This window comes from Corvus moneduloides, chromosome Z (assembly GCF_009650955.1).
Source record: "Corvus moneduloides isolate bCorMon1 chromosome Z, bCorMon1.pri, whole genome shotgun sequence".
Lineage (NCBI taxonomy): Eukaryota > Metazoa > Chordata > Aves > Passeriformes > Corvidae > Corvus > Corvus moneduloides.
Window position 1 is genome coordinate 16,385,542 of NC_045511.1, and position 19,898 is coordinate 16,405,439.

Genomic DNA, 19,898 nt, shown 5'->3' on the forward strand with positions numbered 1-19,898 from the left:
TCTCGGCGGGCCGGTCCGGGGCGATCCCGCGGGGCTGTCGCAAGCCCAGCCCTCCCCGGGTGACTCCCTAGACGTGCGCTGGCAAATGGGAGCGGGGAGGGGTGTTGCTGTCTGACGGCCACTTGTTGCAAAAAAAAAAAAAAAAGAGGGGAAAAAAAAAAAAGGAAGAAAGAGAGAAAGAAAGAAAAGAGGGAAAAATCCCACCCACCCTCATCTGCTGCGGAATAAAAGAAATATCGGCGGGCGCGGCGCCATGTGAGCGGCGGGCCGGGGCCGGGACCGGGACCGGGCGGAGCAGCCGGCCGTGCCCCCCGGGACGGCGGGGCGAGCCCCGGGCGGCGCTCGGAGCCGGCGGCATGGTGGAAAACCCCAGCCTGGCGGCCAAACCCGCCCTGGTGAGGGACGGAGCGGCCGGAGGGGCCCCGGCGACGCGGGGGTGCATGGTGGGAGCGGGGTAGGGACACCCGGGATCCCCGGTGGGAGCGGGAGGGGGTCCCGAGAGCACAGGGCGCCCGGTGAGACCTTCCGCGGGATCGGGACGGGGTCACCGGCGGGGACGGGGCTGTGGGGGACTCGGTAGGAGATGGCTCCCGGTGGGACCGTCGGGGCGGATGTCTCCGTTGGGACCGGGGAGGGAAGTGGTCCTCGGTAGGACGCGGTTCCCAGTGGAACTGGAGCGGGGGTGCCAGCAATACGTGGGTCCCCAGCGCGATCGAGGAAGGAGGCTCCCCACGAGACAGCGACGGGGTTCGCGGGTCGGAGCCGTCCCCGGTAGGAGCGGGGGATGTGGTGCTGGAGGGCCGGGTCCCCCCCGGGGCAGGGTGCCGGTGGTCCCGGCGGGGGACGCAGCCCCTCCGGCGGCGGGAGCCGCGCCCGGCGCGGTGAAGGTTCCGCTGGCAACTTTTGGGCAAGGCCCCCGGGAGCGGCGGGGAGAGCGGGTGGGGTGGGGGGTGCTTCCTCCCCTCCCTCCTCCTCCTCCGGCTCCGGCGGCGGCGCTGAGGCCGTGCCCTGTGCCCGCAGCCGGCCGCCCCGCCGCGGGGACCGGGGCCGGCGGGTGGGCTGCGCTTGGCGGCGGTGATGGAGAGCCTGCAGCGGCAGCAGGCGGCCCGCCTAGCCCGCGGCCCCGACGGCGCTCCCCGACGGCCCCCGGTCGAGCCCGGCCCCGGCCCCGGGCCGCCGCCCGCCGCTCCCCGCCGCCGCCTGGCCTCCGGCCCGCGCCCGCCGCCCGCCGCTGCGGGGGAGGAGGAGGAGGAGGAGGAGGAAGAGGAGGAGGAGGAAGAAGGGGAGCCCCGCGACCCACCGCCGCCCCCGCACCACGAATGGACCTACGAGGAGCAGTTCAAGCAGGTAAGGAGGCATCGCTGCCCCGGCACCGGCTGCTCCGGGCACGCATCCCCGGTGTCCCACCATAGTCCCCAAACTCGGGTTCAGCTTTCTCTGAAGGGACATCTCTTATGCCCCCCCACTGCTCCCAAACCCTGTCTCCGTCCCACCCTAAATGGGCAACACCACGCCCCAGCCCAGACCCACCCCAAGCAGACATCCCCCATATCCCCATTAACCCCAGACATTATTGAAACGCCACCCTAAATGAAATCCCCCAGTACTCATCCAGTGTCCCCAAACCTCATCCTCCCCTAAATGGGTACCCCCTGAATGCTCCTCACTGCCCCTGTCCCTAAGCCCCATAGGCATTCTCATGTCCCTGCTACCAAACCCCATCTCAACCCTGCTTCATGACCCCACCTCCTCTGTGTCCCCTGTGCCTGTCCACAGGCCCTGAATCATGGCAGGGTGCCTAGTGTCCAGGCATCTCCTGTGCCTGCCCTGATCTCTGCCAGCTCCATCCCTGGTGCTTTCCATAATGGGTGAAACAGGCTGACCCCTGTCCATGGAGGTTTTGCAGGGCAAGGGCTCTGGTGTGTGGTCACCCCAAGGAGCTGGCGAGGCATGGAGCTGAGTTCCCTTGTGTCCCAGCAAGAGCCAGGGCATATTGTGGTCGGTCAGTGCAGCTCACTGATTTCCTGTACTGGAGGGAGCAGCACATACACCCTGTCGCCTCATTCCTGGTGGGTGTAGGGGACGCCCCTTTGTAAGTGAGATCTGGCACAGGGAAAGGGCTTCAGGGGCTCCTGTAAAGGATGGAAGAAGGGTCTCTCTGTATTTAATGTGTGTGGATCTCATCCGAGCTGTGTTGTGCAAGCTCTGGTTTGCAGACAGCGGGTGTCTCTCCATGCAAGTGTGGGGGCATGGAGTGCACAGCACCAGGGCAGATTTGTGCTCCCCGTGCGCTCAGCTTCGTTGTGGGGGAGGGAGAGGCGCAGTGGGTGACAGGGAAGGTGTAGCGAGGGGATAGAACAAACAGAGATGTCCCCATACAGCTGTTGTGTGGCTTTTTAGGATGGCGTTGATCAGGGACAGGAGGACGAGGGGACTTCCGTCTCATCCGGTTCTGGCAGGAGGAGAAGGGAACAGCAGCAGGGACCCAACTTTTGGCTGCTGTGGGGGCATGCTGCTGCCTTCTCTGCTTCGAATTGCTCAGTTGTTGTTATTTGGAGGGGCCGGGGCTCATTCCCTGCCCACAAGGCGGAAGATAGAGGTGCAGACAGGGTACGGGCAGCACATGTCCCCGGCCGTGCCCGGGGATGCTGCCAGCGCCTGACACTGCCGTGAAGCAGAGCGGGGACGGCCGGGGAGGGTGAGCTGCACAGGCCAAATAGCTCGTCCGGGAAGTGTTACATTACACCCCGCTGCACAGAAAAAGGCTGACTGTCCGGTTCCCGGGGTCAGCCGGGAGGTGGGAAACAGCTCCTCCCTCCCAGGGAGGCTAGAGAAAGCATCCGTGGCATTTCTCGTCCTTCAGCCTCCCGCCCTGCCCCTGTCTGGGGCTGCCCGCGCTCCTTGTGCAGGGCAGGAATGTTGTGAATACTGGGAGAGGGATGACAGGAGAGGCTGGAGTGCAGGATAAATCCTGCCACTGCTTCTCAGGGTGAGAGCTGGCTTGTTCCTTGTTTGCTCTCTTTGGTTTTTTCCAACCCTGATCGGAAAAGCGATGGACCCCTCATCCAGAGACCCACACCTGGGTTTCCCACCTGGTGGCATGTCCCAGCCAGGGAACAATGGGATGTCTTTCTGCAGTGTGGAACAGGCTGCGGTGGCAGCTTGCTTTGGGGTCTGCAGGGTGGCTGTCACTCCTGTCCCTCCCCAGAGATCATGCAGGAGGGGACATGTCCCTGCTGGGTCCTCCCCAGGCTGCAGGGCTGTGGCTCACCCAGCCTGGGGAACAGGTTCTCCACTCTGTGCAGGGACTAAATGGGGAGGGTGGCTGTGCTTGAGCTTTTGGAGGTTTCACAGGGGCTGGGCTGTGATGCTGTGGGGGAAGTGGGGGGGAGCAGCATGTGTCTGCTGGAAAGCTGCTGGGGCAGTGGCAGTGTGGTTATGAGGGTCCTGGAGCTGGAGAGAGACCCTGTAGTGGCCAGAGCTGTATTTCCCACCAGGACTCCCTGCTTGAAACTGCCCCAAGCCATCATGGCATCACGCGGGGTGGGGTTCAGGGCTTGTCTCTGCTCTCATCCTCCTGGACTGGGGGCACAGCTAAGTGAACAGAGACCACCAAATCCAGGTAATTTGGGAGAAAATGAGCAGAGAGTCACTTCCCCATCTCTCTGCAGTGGGGAGGGTGTCTTGATGGGGATGGGGTGGGAGGTTGGTGTGGGACCAGCCAGTGAAGGGTTTCCACTCACCGCAGTTGTGCTAAAAAGAGAGCAGAGGACGAGGTTGTTGTGGCCAAACCCATTGAGGGTTCATGGGCAAATGCTCCTTTGCAAAGAGGAGCTTTTTGGGGAAATACTGCACATCTATGCCATGGTTTTATATGCTTCCTGAGGCGCTGGTTTGGGGAGGGGGAGCTGGTGAGACCTTTGCTCTGACTGGGAGGGCCACTGATGTTACGAGGCTGAGAGACCCCCTCACCCCTGCCTCTTGCATCAGCTCCCGGCGCCGGTTTATGTACATTGATAAGGACACATGGGTCCTGGGCAAAGGTCTGGGAGGTCTCCACACCCAGGGCTGTCAGGCAGACCCAGCCCTGAGGTGAGGGGCACCACGTGGGGTCTGATTGTGCACTAGCCATGAACCCCAGCTTCCCTGAGGACTGGGATGCCTCTAAGATTTAATTCTGTGGTGCTGCATTATGTTTGACTTGGAGGGCATGGGTAAGAGCCTGGCATTTCTGGGGCCAAGCTCAGCTCCATGAATTCAGCTTTTCCCCTAGGAAAACCATGCATACAGACAGGGCATGAGTGCCCTGGTTTCCTCCAAGTGATAGAAGAACAGCACCAGAACCCGGGGCTTTCTTCTCCATCCCCCAGGGTGGGAGGGACTGGAACATCTGGGCTTTGCATCCAGCTCTCTGTCAGCTGAGAGGATGCCCTCCCTGCCAGGGCCCCTCCAGCATGTTCACACCCATCTGTGGCTGGGGGGATCAGGATCCTCTGAAGCTCCTTCCTCCCTGCCCAGGAGCAGCTGCAGGGGGTGAGCCCCAGCCAGCCCTTCAGGAACTCTGGGGTGTCTGGTGGCCTCAGCAGTTAATTTGGGGGTGGCTGGTTTTGCCAGCAGCTGTTTGCTATTATCCTCAGCCTAACCGTGGTGTGGCTGTTCCTCCTTCCCTGCCTCCCTCTGATGCCAGCAGTTGCCTCTTGCACCCACCCACCTGTCCTTCACATGCATTTAGGGAGGGCTTGCCAGCTGTGAATGTGTGCACTTGCATCTCAAAGCCTGGAGGTGTTTGCCCCTATAGCCAAAGACCTCCTTGTGCCACAGAGGGTCATCCCAAAATGGGTGGAAGGGTCTGTGGTGTGCACCCTCCTGCCTCTATCCCTGTTGCTTTCGCCTGTGGTGTTGTCCCTGGGGGTGGGGGAAATAGAGGCAGGAACGTTCAGGGAATGGAGGTGGCTGAAGAGGGGGACCCTGAGGAGAGGGTAGTGGTCTTCATGCCACAGCCCCCTCTTCGCCGCCAGTGCATCTTCAACCTAGGTGCAGGACCAAGGGCTCCCAGGGCTAAATTGGAGGGTCTCTGGTTACACTGCAGAGGCAGGGAGGGGGGATGGGCACTGTTTGCTCCTGTCCGTGTCTGCCTGGAGGCTTTTCTCCAGCAAACCTGTGAGCAGAGCTCTGCCCCTAATCTGGGACCACCTGCAGCAGGGAGGTGGTGTCAGCAGTGAGGGTGAGTGTGCTGATCCTTGGGGCTCCAACAGCTCTGGCAACCCAGCACCAGTGGAGGGCACAGGACAGGGTCAGGGGGCTGCTGGGGTATGTCTGGCAATGCACACAGAGGTGTTCTGGGGGTCTGTGTGCCCACAGACCAACATGAGTGTGTGCATCTGTATAAACACAAACGTAAGCAGGGGGTACGTGTGTGTGCGTGAGCCCACGTGAGTACCCCTGTGTGTAGGGATCCTTGGGAGACCCTGTGTGTCTGTATGGATCCACAGGAGCGTGCAAAGTGTGTGTGAGCCCATGGAAGTGCTGGAATGTGTTTGTGGGTCCATATGAGCGCACAGGTGTGCGTGGACCCGTATGGCTGTGTGTATGGCACTGTGTGTGTGTGTGCCCACACGAGTCTGAGCACACCTGCGTGTATGTCCAGGCACACATGTGGCATCCCAGTGTATTTGGGTGTGTCATGCCCATACCAGTGTCTCCATGTGTGGAACTGCATGGACCCGTGTGTGCTTGAGGCAGGGTTTGAGGGCTAAGCCCCCTCCAAGGTTGCCTCTTGCCCAGCCCACAGCACTGAGCAGCCCTGGTGGGTGCCAGTGTGCTGCCCCTGCTGCTGCTCCCACTGCTGCCCCCCCAGGGCACTTCCCAGCCCCACTGGAGCCTGTGGGATGCTCAGAGCCCCAGAAGCTGTCACAACACTATCTTCCAACTGGTGGTCCCAAGGGCTTGGGATTGGGGCTCCAAAGAGATGTAAAAACTAGTTGAGGGTGTGAGAATAAAGGCACTGTGGAGGGGAGAGGAGCACCACCAGGAGCTCATTCTGAGGCTGCTTCCAGCTCCCTCCCCAGCTGCCTTCCTGAAGTTGGATGCCAGTTGAGTCTTTGGGGAGGATGCACCCCCTCATCAGCTTGGGCCTCTTTGATAATCCACTAATTGGGTTAATAATGGAGGTAAATCTCCGGTGCTGCCAGCCAGCTGGGCAGGGCTGCAGCGGGGAGGTCAGATCAGGAGTGGTGGACTCTGGTCCCAAGGGCATGGATGGATGGATGTGCACTAGGATTGTGTGTATATGTGAAGAGTGTGTAGGGGTGCATAAGTGTGCACGGGGTCTGTGCAGAGCAGGGGGAGCACGTACAGGGGCTGTGTGAGTGTACTCGGTGGGGCTGTTTGTCCAGGGTGATTGTGCACAAGGAGAGCGTGCACAAGGTGTGAAAATCTACAGAGCAGGCTGCAGTGTGCATGAGTTTGCAGAGGGTGGGCAGACTCTACACGGGAGCTGTGGAAGCCTTTTCCTTGGGGCACAGGGCATCCACTGGAAATGCCTGTGTTGGTGGGGCTGTGTTCTCCCCTGCAGACTGCAGCTTGGGGTTGCTCCATCATGGATCCAGAGCTCACATCCCATGGCTGTAGCAGGGCATGAGTGAGCACCAGCCCCAGATACTCTTTCTGTTCAGGCACACAGCTCTTCTGGAGGCCAAGGCAGGGACTGGGGTTGCTTTCACAGGGTGAGGTTGGGGGGGCCACCAACCCTTCCTTCCACATCATCCCTTCAAAGAAGTTGCAGGAAGGGGAGGGGACCAGAGGTGCATGGTGGGAAGGGGGGATTGAGCAGCCAATGCACATCCCAGGCATGCACACAGCCCCCCAGTACTCACACAGCCCCACAGCAGGTGTGTGCCTGCACAGACCCCAGTGTGTGCCAGCACATGCCCCATGTGCTCACCCATGCACCGTGGGGTTCCGTGTGCGTGTCCCTCAGGGACACCTGGGATGGTGCTGGGGTGTCATGGACAGGGTCCCCTGGCTCTGATCACCCCGGGAGGTATGGAGGGTGGGGAGAGTCAGCTTTGCCACCTGGCGTGGTGCTGGTGATGGAGCAGGGTCCCATGGCTCTGGTCACCTAGTAAGGGATTGAAGGAGAAGGGTGTCCCACAACTTCAGTCACCCATGGAGAGATCAGGGGCAGGGGGGGATGAGAACGGAGGGGGAGGCAGATGTGGAGAGGAAAGCAGGGATGGAGAGGGAGGCAGTGGCGTAGCAAGCGCCGGTGGGTCAGGGAGGTTAACCCGAACAAATCCACTCATTGACTCCCTGCCTGCTCAGCCATGAACGAGTAACAAGGGGCTGATCGCGGGGGACGCGTTCACCAGGAGCCGGGACCACCTTCCCCGTGCCGCAACCCCCAGACGGGACAGGGGCCATGGATGGTGCCCATGGTGGCACCACGCAGCCGTGGGCACTGTATTTTCTCTATGGGGGAGCCATGCCAGCACCCCCTGCCTCAGTTTCCCCTCCTGCGAAATGTGTTGAGCAAAAGGCTGGGGACCGTGTGAGCCCCCCCCTTCATGCTGGGGCCAGGCTATGGGTGGGGGGCTGCTGTCCCAAGGCCAGCGCTGCCAGCAACCCTTGCGCGGAGCCGGGTTAATGTTTGCAGCAGTTGCAGCAGGCAGCCCTCCCGGGAGCGGCTGCGGCGGGGAGGGGGTTTTAATGACCTGCCGGATCTGCCGCATTATCAGCGCTGATTAAACCTGCCTGCTCTATAAAGCGCCGTTAAATATTAAGCATGATGAAAGGCTTTGAGGGGGAACCACAGCGCTGGGAGAGGTCTCCAAACAGAGATGTCCGGCCCCACCAGTGGGGTGACTGTTGAGGCTGGTGGTGTTGGGATGAGCAAGCACTCCACACCCCTCAGGGCTGTGAGGTCCGGGGAGCAGTGTCCCCCCAAGAGCTAGCACTGCCTTCGAACGCAGCCGGCCGTCCCAGCAAAGCCGTCCCGTAACCATTAACTTATTAACAACTGGTGGAAGAGGCGAGTGGTGGCTTGCAAGGTCAGGGGGTGGTTTGTGCCTGGCGGGGAGTGATCTGCCCCCCCAGCTCTGGCAGTGGGGATGGGGGAGGGACCCGCAAGCCCTTAGTTCTTTGTGTGTGCCCCATGGCTGGGGGGACTCTGGCTGTGGATACTGTTGGGATCCCTGAACCCCAGGGTGCTCAGGGCTGTGCCTCAGCTGGGAATAGCTGGATCCTGGGTATTCTGAGGCATGCCAGCAGGGCATAGGGGTGGACAGCCCAGTGTCTGGGTGCTTTGTTGTTCCCCAACCATCTTCCTGGGGAAGGATCTCAGAGGCAACAGCCGAGCTCCGGAGAGGTGCAGTGACTCCAAAACTGTACCAGCAGTCAGCCACCCGTGGTGTGTGGCTGGGGGGTGCAGGGAGGTGAGCATTACCTGGGCGCCCTGCGTGAACAGTGGCCAGATGGAAAAATTAGCAGTGCAGCTAATCAATGTGGTGTATATTAAGCAGCTCAGGGTAGGGGGGTTTGCAAGGTGGGGGGGAGCTGAGCAGGGTCCAGGGTCGATACAGCTCATATTAAGTGGATTAAATCCTGGCTGCCAATCTGAGTTCTCACTGCCAGCAGGAGGTGGCAGCTGAGCAGGGACTGTGGGGATCCCACTGAGATCACGTCCCTTGGCAGCAGGGCCCAGGGGGAACTGTGTGGGGACTCACCAGGACAGGGCAAGCTGGAAGTGCCTGGGGGGTGGCTTAGCACCTCATCACATCCTTCCTCTGTCTGAGGTGTCAGCTAGGCTAAGAGGTCTCAGGGACCCAAGCTTCATCTCTAGAAGCCCTCCTGGCTCCAGGAGAGGCATCTCTTGGGTGAGTGAGTGGTGCTAACAATGTTACTTAATCGTGGGGAGGAGGAGGAGGAGGAGGAGGAAGCATAAGGTCTATTCACATCCTGCTAATAAACCATGTTCGACCTGCTGACCTCTAACCTCTCTGACAAACCCTGTTATCCCCATCCCTTAAGGAATATAGACATCACCATGACAATGGGATGACAGGAGGGAGCAGGTCCCAGAGCTGCATGCAGTGTGGGGTGTGGGATGAAGACACACTGAGCTAGCCCTGCACCAGCACTCAGGCCAGCAGTGCCAGGTGGAGGTGGGGTGCTGCTGGGGTTCCAAGGCCAGTGGGGTGGCCAAGCACCACAGGCGGGTCCCCGAGGCCAGCAGAGCAGGGCTGTGCTGCGCACCGGTGGATATCGATCCCAGGGCTTGACAGTTTAATACTTCTGTTTATAGAGGAATATAGTTACATCGATGGCATTAAATGAGTTACTAATTATATCAATACAAACACGATTAAAAGGGTCCTTGCTCATAGGTCACCGCAAGCAGGAGCCACTGGCTGTGTTGCACAACTGCCCCTGGGCAAGGCTCAGACCACTGCTCCGAGGCGCATGGCGGGGGGATGCTCTGGGGCAGCGTATGCTCTGCGGGGTCAGGGGTGCCCATCCATGTGGAGTGCCTGTCTGGGGTTGTGCATGCATGTGAGGGACTGTACGTCCCTTTCTGGAGTTGTGTGTTCCTGTTCAGGGCTCTGTGTGCCCTTCTGGGGTTGTGGATGCACATACGGGGTTTGTGTGTGCATATGTGGTGTTGTGCATGTCCATTTGGGGTTGTGCGTGTCCAACTGGGGTTTGTGTGTGACTGTGCAGGGATCTGTGCCCATGTGGGTTGTGTGTGCATGTGCATAACAGACTTGTGCATGCTCCTGTGGTGTTCTGCGTGCCCCTGCGAGGCTGTGCACACCGATGCAAGGTTGTGCATGCTTGTGCAGGGTTGTACACTCCTGTTCCACCTTCTGTGCAGCACTCAGGGGGATCTCTGTCCCTGTACAGGGTTGTGCCTATGCTTGTGTGGAGCTGTGCAATGTCCACAAGGGGTTGAGTGGACCCACACAAGGCCGTGCACACTTGTGGGGTGCTGCAAGTTCAGACGTAGCTGTGCGTGCCTGTGTAGGGTTGTATATGCTCACATGGGCTTGCACACCCCCATGTGGGGGTGTGTCAGCCTGTGTGGGGCTATATACATCCAAGTGAGGCATGCATCCCTGCACAGCAACTGTGTGTGACCCGGGAGACCTCTTCTCCAGCCTGAGCATCCCCAAATCTCATGGAACACCCCATGCATCCCAAGCGTATCCAAGGGCCCTGCTGGCTGGTCCCCGGTTACTCACCTCTGCTCTTGTCTCCACTTAAAAGCTGACCTTTGCTCCCTGTTTGATGTAATGTGTTTTTGCATCTCAGTGCCCCACAGATAAAAGGTTAGAGGTTAATGAACAGGGGGAAAATAGGAGCCGGCCCTTGGAGATCACACCTATTTTGGGGGCTGGAGACAGTAGCAGCCCGCTCTGGGTGGGATCCTGCTGGCTTTGATGGGAGGAGAAACACGAGTGGCACCCAGGGCAGTAGGTACTGGAGCCCATCCACTGGGTGACTCTCGGGAAGGCCATGGCTTCACCTTGCAGTGGGATGAGTGGTAGTTGCCAGTTTTGGGGGTTTGGTCCTGCCTTGACAAGCCAGATGTCAGGGGATGTCAAAGTGCTGGGTGTGGACGCCTTCCAGAGGCAAGGACAGGCAGGGAAATGCATGCAAAGCCTGGCTGACACAGCCTTCCTGGGGCAGAAATCAAAGCGGACTCCTGGAGCTCTGCTCGGAGCGTGACCTAGTTACCGTAATCAGTGGCTCGAGGAGCTCCTGGAAAGGAGCAGGCGATAAAGAGGGAACACAGAGTGAGGCAGGGAGCACCGCAGTGGAGGGGGACAGAGTGCTGGCACCCAGGGGTCAGGGTACTCCAAGAGCACCCTGCTGCAAGGAGGGGATAGGTCAGTGGGATCCAGAAAGCAGGGAAGCAGCAAAGAAGGAGCTCCATGGAGCCAGGCAGTCAGGACCTATGGGTGTGGTGTGAGTCTGGCAGTTGTACCCCTAGATGAGGTTAGGGACAGCAGTTAGCACTGACCTGTGAGTTACATGAGGGACTGTTAGGTGTGTCTGTTCAGTGATTGGAACCATGGGGTCTGTAGAAACATCCTCACATCCCTGTGTGTTCCCACATTCCCTCATCCCCACATCTCCGTGTCCCCGAAGTCCTTTCATCCCCACATCCCTACATTCCCATGTCCCTGCATTCATGTGTCCCCATTGCATCCCTGCATCACCCCATCCCCATGTCCCCCCGAGTCCCTGCAACTCCACATCCCTACATTCGTGTGTCCCCACTGCATCCCCACATCCCCGTGTCCCTGCAGCCTGACGACCCTTAAGCACAGCTCCCTTTATCTATCTGGTGAATGATGTTCTGTGTGGAGCGGGGGTGTGCTCCCTTTCTATTGGCTTTTAACGGCCTTTCCCAGCACAATTGTTTTTTAAACGACTCTATTTTGTGCCTGACTTTGTTTTCCAGCTTGCATTTCTTTGTATATGTTTTGGAAATCCATTCTGGACTGCTGAGTTTTGTTTCTTTTCAATGGCTTTAAATTCTTGCCGGGCTTGCTGGGAGGAATTGGTGTCTATAGCGTCTTCGATTGGTGCTAATTTTTCCTTCATGTGCTCTGACTTTCACTGCTGGGCCATCGATCTGGCAGGCTCCAATTTGTCATGGTCATTCAGGCACTGTGCTGGAATCAGGCGAGCCCGAACTTCCGCACAGAGCCGGCACTTCGTGTTCCTAGTGTAGGGTCTGCACTCGCCTCCCCAGTGCTCTCCCTCAGCTCAGGCTGTGTCCGTGTGTCCAGACCATCCAGCACACACAAGTATCCTCACAGCCATATGTTTGTGTCTGTGCAATCACGTGCACACGGCAGCCCCGGCACTTGCAGCTCCTTGGATGGTACTCAGTGCCATCCATGGTCGAGCCAACTTCTCCTTCCCCAGGACGGCATCAGCCCTCACAGTTTGGGTGGGGCTGTGTCCTTGTCAGGGATGAGTGCTGATGAGGTTGCTGATCCCATGCTGGGACTTGGGGAACACCAGCACTCGGCGGTGCCAGAGCAGAGCTGAGCATTGCAATCCCGGGGTTCTGCCTGGGGCTTGGGGTTTGCTGATGCCCCTGGGCTGTGGTTCTTGCACCTAAGAGGGCGAAGGGCGGGAGAAACTGAGGCGTCTCTGCAGGCGTCTCTGCAGCAAAAGTTCAAAATAGTCAGTGGTTTGTGGGGAGCCCACGCCAGACGGAGGCACGGGGAGAGCCCAGCGCTGCCAGCACAGAGGGTGTGTCAGGGAATTCTGTCAGCGGTGCACAGAGAGCCTCTTGGTGCTGGCAGAGCAGGCAGGTGAGGCCAGAGGTGATGCCAGGATCTGGCACAGGCGGTGTCCAGCCCCAAGCACTGCTCCCTGTCCATTCTCACCTGCACGTGCTGGAAGCATTGACCCCTCTCTCTCTCCTGCCTCCAGCTCTACGAACTGGACGAGGACCCGAAACGCAAGGAGTTCCTGGATGACCTCTTTGGCTTCATGCAGAAGAGAGGTAAAGGTGTGGCTGGGGTGGGTGCCACTGCCACTCCTGCCTCGGCTGCTGGTGGGGGGCTCTCGGTGTGGTGTTCTCAGGCTCTGAGCTGCTCTAGGTCTCTGCAAAACCGTCAGGCAGGTCCTGCGGTGCTTCCCCTGGGCCTCCCCCCTAACCGCACGCTGGGGCAGCTGTCGATGCTGGTATCCCTTGGCCATTAGCGATGCCCAGCAGGGATGCCCACTGGAAACGCCCGTTGGGGATGTCCATTAACATACCCCGTGGTGACAAGCGTTAGCAACACCCGTTAATGATGGCCATTAGCAGTTTTCGGGACGTTTTAGTGATGCCTGGTGGGAACGCCCTTGGCAGCGCCCATTAGAGCTCCCCATTTCCAGCGCCTGGTGAGGATGCCCACCATCGGCACCTCTCAGCGGTTGCCTACGATGTGCGGGAGTGGGGCCAGCAGTCCGGGCAGCGCCGGGCACCCAGGGGTTAAGGGCTCGCCAGCCAACCCATCCTCATCGGAAATCTTTGGTATCGGCATGGGGGGCCGAGCCGGCTCCCGGGGACTCGATAAATGCTTTAACCTTCGGCCCCCCCCCCCCCCCCCCCCCCCCCCGGTCGGGCCTGCGACAATTAAAAGTTGCCGAGCGCGGGCGTGTGGCCGGCCGTATTAATTAGAGCCTTTTGCTAGTGTGTGGATTAATGAACAAGCCGCTCGATAGCCAGTAAACCCCAGGCAGAGGTTAATGCCGAGCTAATTAACGGGGAAAGGCTGAGGGGGGTACGGGAGCTGCGGGGCTGGCTGTTCGAGGGGTGAGGGAGGGCAGAGAGAGGGGCAGTCGCCCACATGCCCTGCCCATTGGAAGGGTGGTGAGGGTCCCCAGCTGTCTGTGGGGCTGCAGAGACTGACTCTTGGGTTGGGCTGGTACACCACAATCTTGTTTCACTCATGGGTGTGTGGTGGGTGGCTGGCACGGCCATGGGGCTCATGCCGTGGGGCGAGGCTGTAGGCGGTGGATGGGCTGGGTACTGCCCCATGGGTGCCCCCTGGCTCTGGTGCAGGGCTGTGGGGAGCAAGTGGGAAGGCCAGCACTGCTTTGGCCCCCCAGCATCCATCAGCCACAAGATTCATGGGCTGTTCTGCAGCTTCATTATCTCTCTCTCCAGAGCTAATTAACTCCCTCGCTATTGGGTCTGGGGCTAATTAAGTAAGTGCCTGCTGGTGTGGGGAGGAGGGTGGGAGCGAGCCTGATGCTTCCCTGATGGTGCTGTTCCACATCCGTCCTTGTCTGGCTGTTCCGCTCCTGTGCCCTCTGTCCCTTCTTGTCCTGTTTCTCCTACAAGTGGATGCCATCCCCCTGGGGAGGGCAGGCAGGGTGTGGGTGTACAGGTTCAGGTGTGCAGGGATGGGTGTGCATGTACCTGTTGGAGGAGACAGGGATTTTGGAGTCGGGTACCTAAGACAAAGGGGACGGAAGGGTTGAGGGGCAAGGACAGCTTCCCGAAGGCCATGAAGAGCTGGGTAAGAAGCAGCACCTGAGAACCACTGCAGGTGCAGCTGGGGCACCCAGAGGTGAATGGGCAGGGGACTACAACACTCAGGCTGTGTCCCCAAGGTGGCCAGGAGGGATTGATGTCCACAGGGTGAGCCCTACTGAAAGGGACTGCATCCTCCCTACTGTCTGTCAGGACAGTGTCAGCACTGATGTTTGTCAGCAGAGTGGAAAATTAGTAAGGCTGAAAAATGGGTTGGGGCAGACCCTCTGAGGCCACCCCATGGCACAAGGGCACAGCTGGCCCTGGTGGCTCGTGGTGACGCCATCACCACCATCAGATACAGGGTACAGGCAGTGGGGCAGCTCATGAACACACCCCAACTTCTGTGGCACCCCAAAAGTAGTAATCAGAGATAGAAGGGGGCTATTTCTGCATTTGCTTACTGGGGTCTGCAGGGGCCCCCCATTTCCCCACCAAGCTGAGGGCCCTGCTGATAACACGGGGCCATTAATCAATCAGGGTGGTAATTGCAGCACCACAATGACTGCATCACCTCCCTGGCTGCATCGCCTCCCTGGGCTTTTGTGCCTTTTGCCCTGGCTGGGACTGGGGCCATCACTCTGCGGGGACGAAGACAGGTGCCTTTGTCAGTGGGACAGACATCGGCCACGCACCCCGCACAGCCCTGAGATTAATGGTGAGCCACTTTTGTTAGTCACCAAGGCTGGAGAGGGGAGAGAAGAAGAAAAATCCATGGGCCATTGGCTGGGGGCTGAGACTCTGCAAACTCATTGGCATTGGGTGAGAGGGAGAGCCCTCAAACTGAGCCCCCCCGAGGTGATGGGTCTTGTGCCAGCAGCCCTGAGCAGGGCTGGTGAGCTACCGACAGCAGATATCAAGTCAATATCTCTGCCTTTCTCCCAGGAGGATAAACTCCTCTCCCCCTTCCCGACCTGGTGAACAACACAGACACACACAAAAAAAAAGTTAAATGAACTCAGTAAAAGAATAAAAAGAGCTCATTTTTCAGGCTTATGTGAAGAAGCCAAGCCAATATCAGGGCTATAAATTAGAGATGCTGGAGGATGGTGGTGAATGACGGCTTCGTTTGAGGGGCAAAGCGCAGTCGTGACAGCCTCCCTCGGCCAAATGGATGGCTTTTCGATACTGCCCGTGCCCCGCCACCTTGCAGAAGGAATAAATATGGGGTGGAATTGCACAGGACAGGACAGGGTGGGATGGGATGTGATGCTTCTCCCTCCTCTGCCCAGCTTCCAGCCAATGCCCAGACCATTGTCCCAAGGAGCCATGGAGCACAGCAAAGCTGTGGGGCTATTTGGGGGTGCTGAGAAAGTGGGGAGGGGGTTTTAACAAGACCTGGTGGCTGTGGAGACCGTGCTGGTCTGTATTGGATTCACAGAACCCTGGTGAACCCATGTCCCCTTGCCCCAAAGCCTCATTGAGGAGGGTCATGCTGTGGGACCTACTGAGGGCAGTTGAAGAGGATTTGGGGTCAGGTCTCCTGAAGCAGGGCACCAAAGCCCTTTTAGCAGAGGAGACTTCTGGGGCCATCTGTGAGGTTAAGAGGTCTGGAGCTGGAAGAGAAAACCTCTCCACAGAGAGATGGTAGGGTGAGTCCTCCTAGGAGGGTTGTGGGGGTCATCCCTCTTCAGAAAGGTTACAGGATGGGTCCTTTTTTAAAGTGTAGATGGAGTCTCTCTTTGTGGGGCTCTGAAAGAGCATTACAGAGTCATTCTAGGATGCTCTGAGAGATTTTGTAGATTGGTGCTGTACAGGCAGCTCTAAGTATTGTAGAGAGACAACCTTGTCTAAGGGTGTGTGAAGGAGGCACTTTGCCTATCCCACTGTGGCTCCGCATCCCAGATGAGAACATACCCAGCCCCACTGACAGCTCCATCAAAGGTGACCCTGTGCCAGCATGCTGGGGTCTCCCCTGATTTTGGGCACAGTGCCACTCTCACAGGCACCCTGGGGTCCTGCCTGCACCCCAGGTGCCTGTGGGTGCTCACCTGGGCATGGAGAGATGCACCTCCCATTGTGGGTACCTGCAGTGGCAGTGGGGGGAAGGTGGGGCTGTGATCCCAGGTAATAAGGGCCCTTGTGGGCAGCCCCCCACACCCTCTTCTGTCCCCTATGTGCCTCCGGAAGGGACACCAGTGAACCGCATCCCCATCATGGCCAAGCAAGTGCTGGACCTGTACACACTGTACCAGCTGGTGACAGACAAGGGTGGCCTGGTCGAAGTCATCAACAAGAAGATCTGGCGGGAGATCACCAAGGGCCTCAACCTACCTACCTCCATCACCAGCGCTGCCTTCACCCTCCGCACACAGTGAGTGCCTGGCAGCAGCAGCAGCCGGGGGACACCTGCCTTGGGGTACCCCAGGGCCCAGATGTCCCAGAGCCCTGGGTGGGGTCTGACATGGCATACCACAAAAGTGGTTGGAGGGCTCTGCCCCTTCCCAAGGGCTCTTTGCTCAGCATGGGGCTGTCTGGGAGATGCAGGATGCTAGATCTCCCCCTGTCTCTCTCCACGTGCAGATACATGAAGTACCTGTATCCCTATGAATGTGAGAAGCGGGCGCTCAGCTCTCCTGGAGAGCTCCAAGCTGCCATCGACAGCAACCGTCGGGAGGGGCGGAGGCAGACTTTCGGCACAGCACTCTTTAACTACTCGCCAGCCAGCACTCCAACCCTGCTGGGCACCCCCAAAATGCCTCTGCCGGCTCTTAGCATCTCCGCACACAGCTGTGGCCAGCTCAGCCAAGTGCACAGTGTTAAGAAAGGTGGGTGAGGATGCCATCTGCCTTGCAGCGACCGTCTCTTCCCAGGGATGGACACTGCTCCAGCAGCGGGGCTGTTCCCTGTCTGCCCTTGCCCTTTCTGCTTGGGGAATATAGGAAGAATGTTGTATTTCAGTCCCTTTCAGGGAGTGAAACAAGTGTATTTCCCCTGGCTTTGGAGGAGGACCAAGCCCAGATGTTGGGAGTGGTGGGCTGCCCTGCCCCATTGCTGGTGGGGTGGAGTTGGCACCAGCTGGGGACAGTGAGGCAGAGTGGCAATGAGGGACCTGCTGAGCTGTCTTGGTCATTGCAGAGGACGGAATGCTGGCAGCATCAGTGCCAGGGCGCATCACTATCCCGGTGGGACTGGCTGGCCACCATCTCACAGCTGCCCAAGCAGCAGCTGCCTCACAGGCAGTGATGCTGGAGCAGCTGCGTGAGAAGCTGGAGACAGGGGAGCCCCCGGAGAAGAAGGTGGCCCTGACAGCGGAGGAGCAGCAGCGGCTGGTGCAACACGCGCTTCAGCACAACCTCCTGGCCGTGGCCTCCCAGTTCCCCATGAACGTCAAGATCTCCAACCGAGGTAATGATATGCAACACCTCAGCCTGGGTCATTCCTTTCCCTGGCACCCGAGGTGAAAGCAGCAGCAGCAACTGGAGAGGAGTATGGATGCCCAGAGGGACTGGGTCCCGGCTTATCTGTCTTGGACAGGTTCTTGTTTCTGTTTCGCTTAACACTCATATTGGTATTTCCTTTCCCCAGATGACAGACAGGAGACTGCATTGAACCTGTCCACCAACGGCATTAGCAGTATCAACATGTCAATAGAAATAAATGGAGTTGTCTACACAGGTAAATAGAAGGGCCGCTTGGCCTGTGTAATTGCGGCCGGGAAATCCAATAACTTATAGCCACTGCCTGGCCAGCAAGTCCTTCCTTCAATCTGATGTCTTTACTATAAAATCCATCGTAATGAAGTGGCAGGGCTTGGGGAAAGGGGGAAGGAGAAGGAGGGGGGTTGACAAGGATGGAAATTGGCCCGAAGCAGGTGCTGGCAATGAAGGGCTAAAGTGGGGGATGAATGGATGGATGGATGGATGGATGGATGGACGGACTCTGGCTGAGAAGTGACCCTGCGCCTAGGGTCATTCCGCACCCCAGGATCCTAAAGACAGGGCTTGGATTTGGGGCCATCCCAATGCTTGTGTGCCCAGAGAGTCTCTGGCTGGGTGTGGCACTTGACTGATTGCAGAGCATGGTGCAGGGAAAGATGTTGGGGTGCAGTGCTGGAGCAGAGACCCCTTTGGGATGCCAATGTGCACCAGCCTGGCTAAGCAGCCCATCCCATGACCCCCAGATCCATGCCTGTCCTGCTGAGACATCCCACAATTAAAATCGATGGCTTTTCCTTCAGAGCTTAAATATTTAACAAGCTGGAAAAGTCAGGGCTAAGCAGCATTTGGGGCTGCCAGCCAAATGGGTGCTGCGCCACCCCACAGGCTGCTGAACACTGGTGAGGATGACTGGGTTGTGGGAGACACCACAGGTGAGAGGGGGCTGAAGCCTCCATGACTCTTGGTCCCACACTCCCCAGCCTGGGTGCTGGGGGCCAGATGAGCAAATCCCCCAACCCTGGGCTTGCCCTAACCCGCTTGTTCTTGTCCTCCAGGTGTCCTGTTCGCCCGCCGGCCTTCAGCCACCCTGGCACCTGGTGGAGGGAGCACCCAGACCCGTCACAACCCCATGCCTGCCCCAAACCCCCTGCTCCCAGCCTCCTCTCAAAGCCACACTCCCACTAGCACCTCGCCATAAGGCAGATGTGGCCCCACCCTGAAAGCAGCTGGGGGTGCCCAGAGTCAGGGGGACTGAGCTGTGGGACCCAGCTGGGCCACCAGGGTGGGATGGGGACCCAAAGGTGCCTCTTGCTGCAATACTGAGCTGTGTCCATGCAAGGCTGTGAACACCCATGTGGGCCCTTTTGTCCCTTATCCCCGTGTGTGCCCTCTGACACAGACGCACACACAGACACACACAAAAGTTCCTTCCCAAGGCACCACCCCCAGGTGACCCCTGTACATCTCCTGCTGCCCTGCTGCCTGGGGGACCTCCAGGACCTGCATGCTGCATCCCCTACATCCTGCAGCCCCTAACCCACCTCAATGCACGCGCTGCTGCCCCTGTATACACCTCAACGCGTACGCTGCATCCCCTATACACGCCCTTGGTGCTCACCTTTCCTCTCCATACACACCCTCTGTGCGAACACTGCAGGCACGATATTCTGCAGCCCCTATAAACCGTAGCCCCTCTACACTGCAGCCCCTATATATATACTGCACCCCCTACCCACTGCAGACGCCCCTGCCCAGCCCTCCTGCGCTGCCTGGGCTTGCTGCCTTTGCCCTGAGACACCCCCAGGGTGGTGGCATCTCAGTCTCCCAGGTCCTCAGCTCAGGAGGATCACCCTGGGGGGGCAAATAATGGGGATATTGGTGGGAATGGTGGGGGTGGAGCTTATTGGGGTGGGGCTGGGGTTGGGGGTTAATGTGGGGTGGGGGTTGTTGGCGGGGGGAGGGCAGGGAGGCCCAGCAGAGCCCCCCATTACCAAAGACTGCCTGGGTGCCAGGGTCCCCAGACCGGTGACAGGGAGACAGGGGGCACTCCGAACTACCTCGTTGGGGCTGGGTGGGCGCCTCCTCCACCCACTTGTGCCCCAGGGTGCCAAAGCAGGTGAGCGTGGAGCAACGCTCACCTCTACCTCAGCGCGGGGGGCTCGGCCTGTTCCCCGCACTCCCACCGCAGCCGCGCGACTCCGTGTATCTATTAAAGGAAACGGACTTCTGAACCAGACCAGTGCTGGGAGTGGTGTGCAGGGCATGGTGCCTCCCACCAAGCTCCAGGGCCCAGTTTGGAGGTGCAGGACACCCCGGCAGCTTGTGATACCTTGGGGTAACAGCTGTAGTGCTTGAGGTTTCACAGCCCACCTCATGCTTGCCTCCAGCTCAGTTTCTGGGAGCTCTGACTTGCAAACAGATGTCCTACACCCACCAGAGCCCTCAGACATGGGCTGGATCAGACAGGGCACCAA

The 19,898-nt window shown here is 59.0% G+C and overlaps 1 protein-coding gene across 1 annotated transcript; it reads left to right on the forward strand.

The window, feature by feature from the left end:
* The first annotated feature begins 210 nt into the window (after positions 1-210).
* Positions 211-19,075, forward strand: ARID3C (AT-rich interaction domain 3C). The gene is made up of 8 exons (XM_032095814.1): positions 211-395; positions 1,021-1,347; positions 12,451-12,523; positions 16,175-16,358; positions 16,568-16,812; positions 17,123-17,392; positions 17,573-17,662; positions 18,480-19,075. The coding sequence occupies exons 1-8, from the start codon at positions 357-359 to the stop codon at positions 18,620-18,622; spliced, it is 1,371 nt and encodes a 456-aa protein (XP_031951705.1). The 5' UTR covers positions 211-356; the 3' UTR covers positions 18,623-19,075.
* The last annotated feature ends 823 nt before the right edge of the window (positions 19,076-19,898 follow it).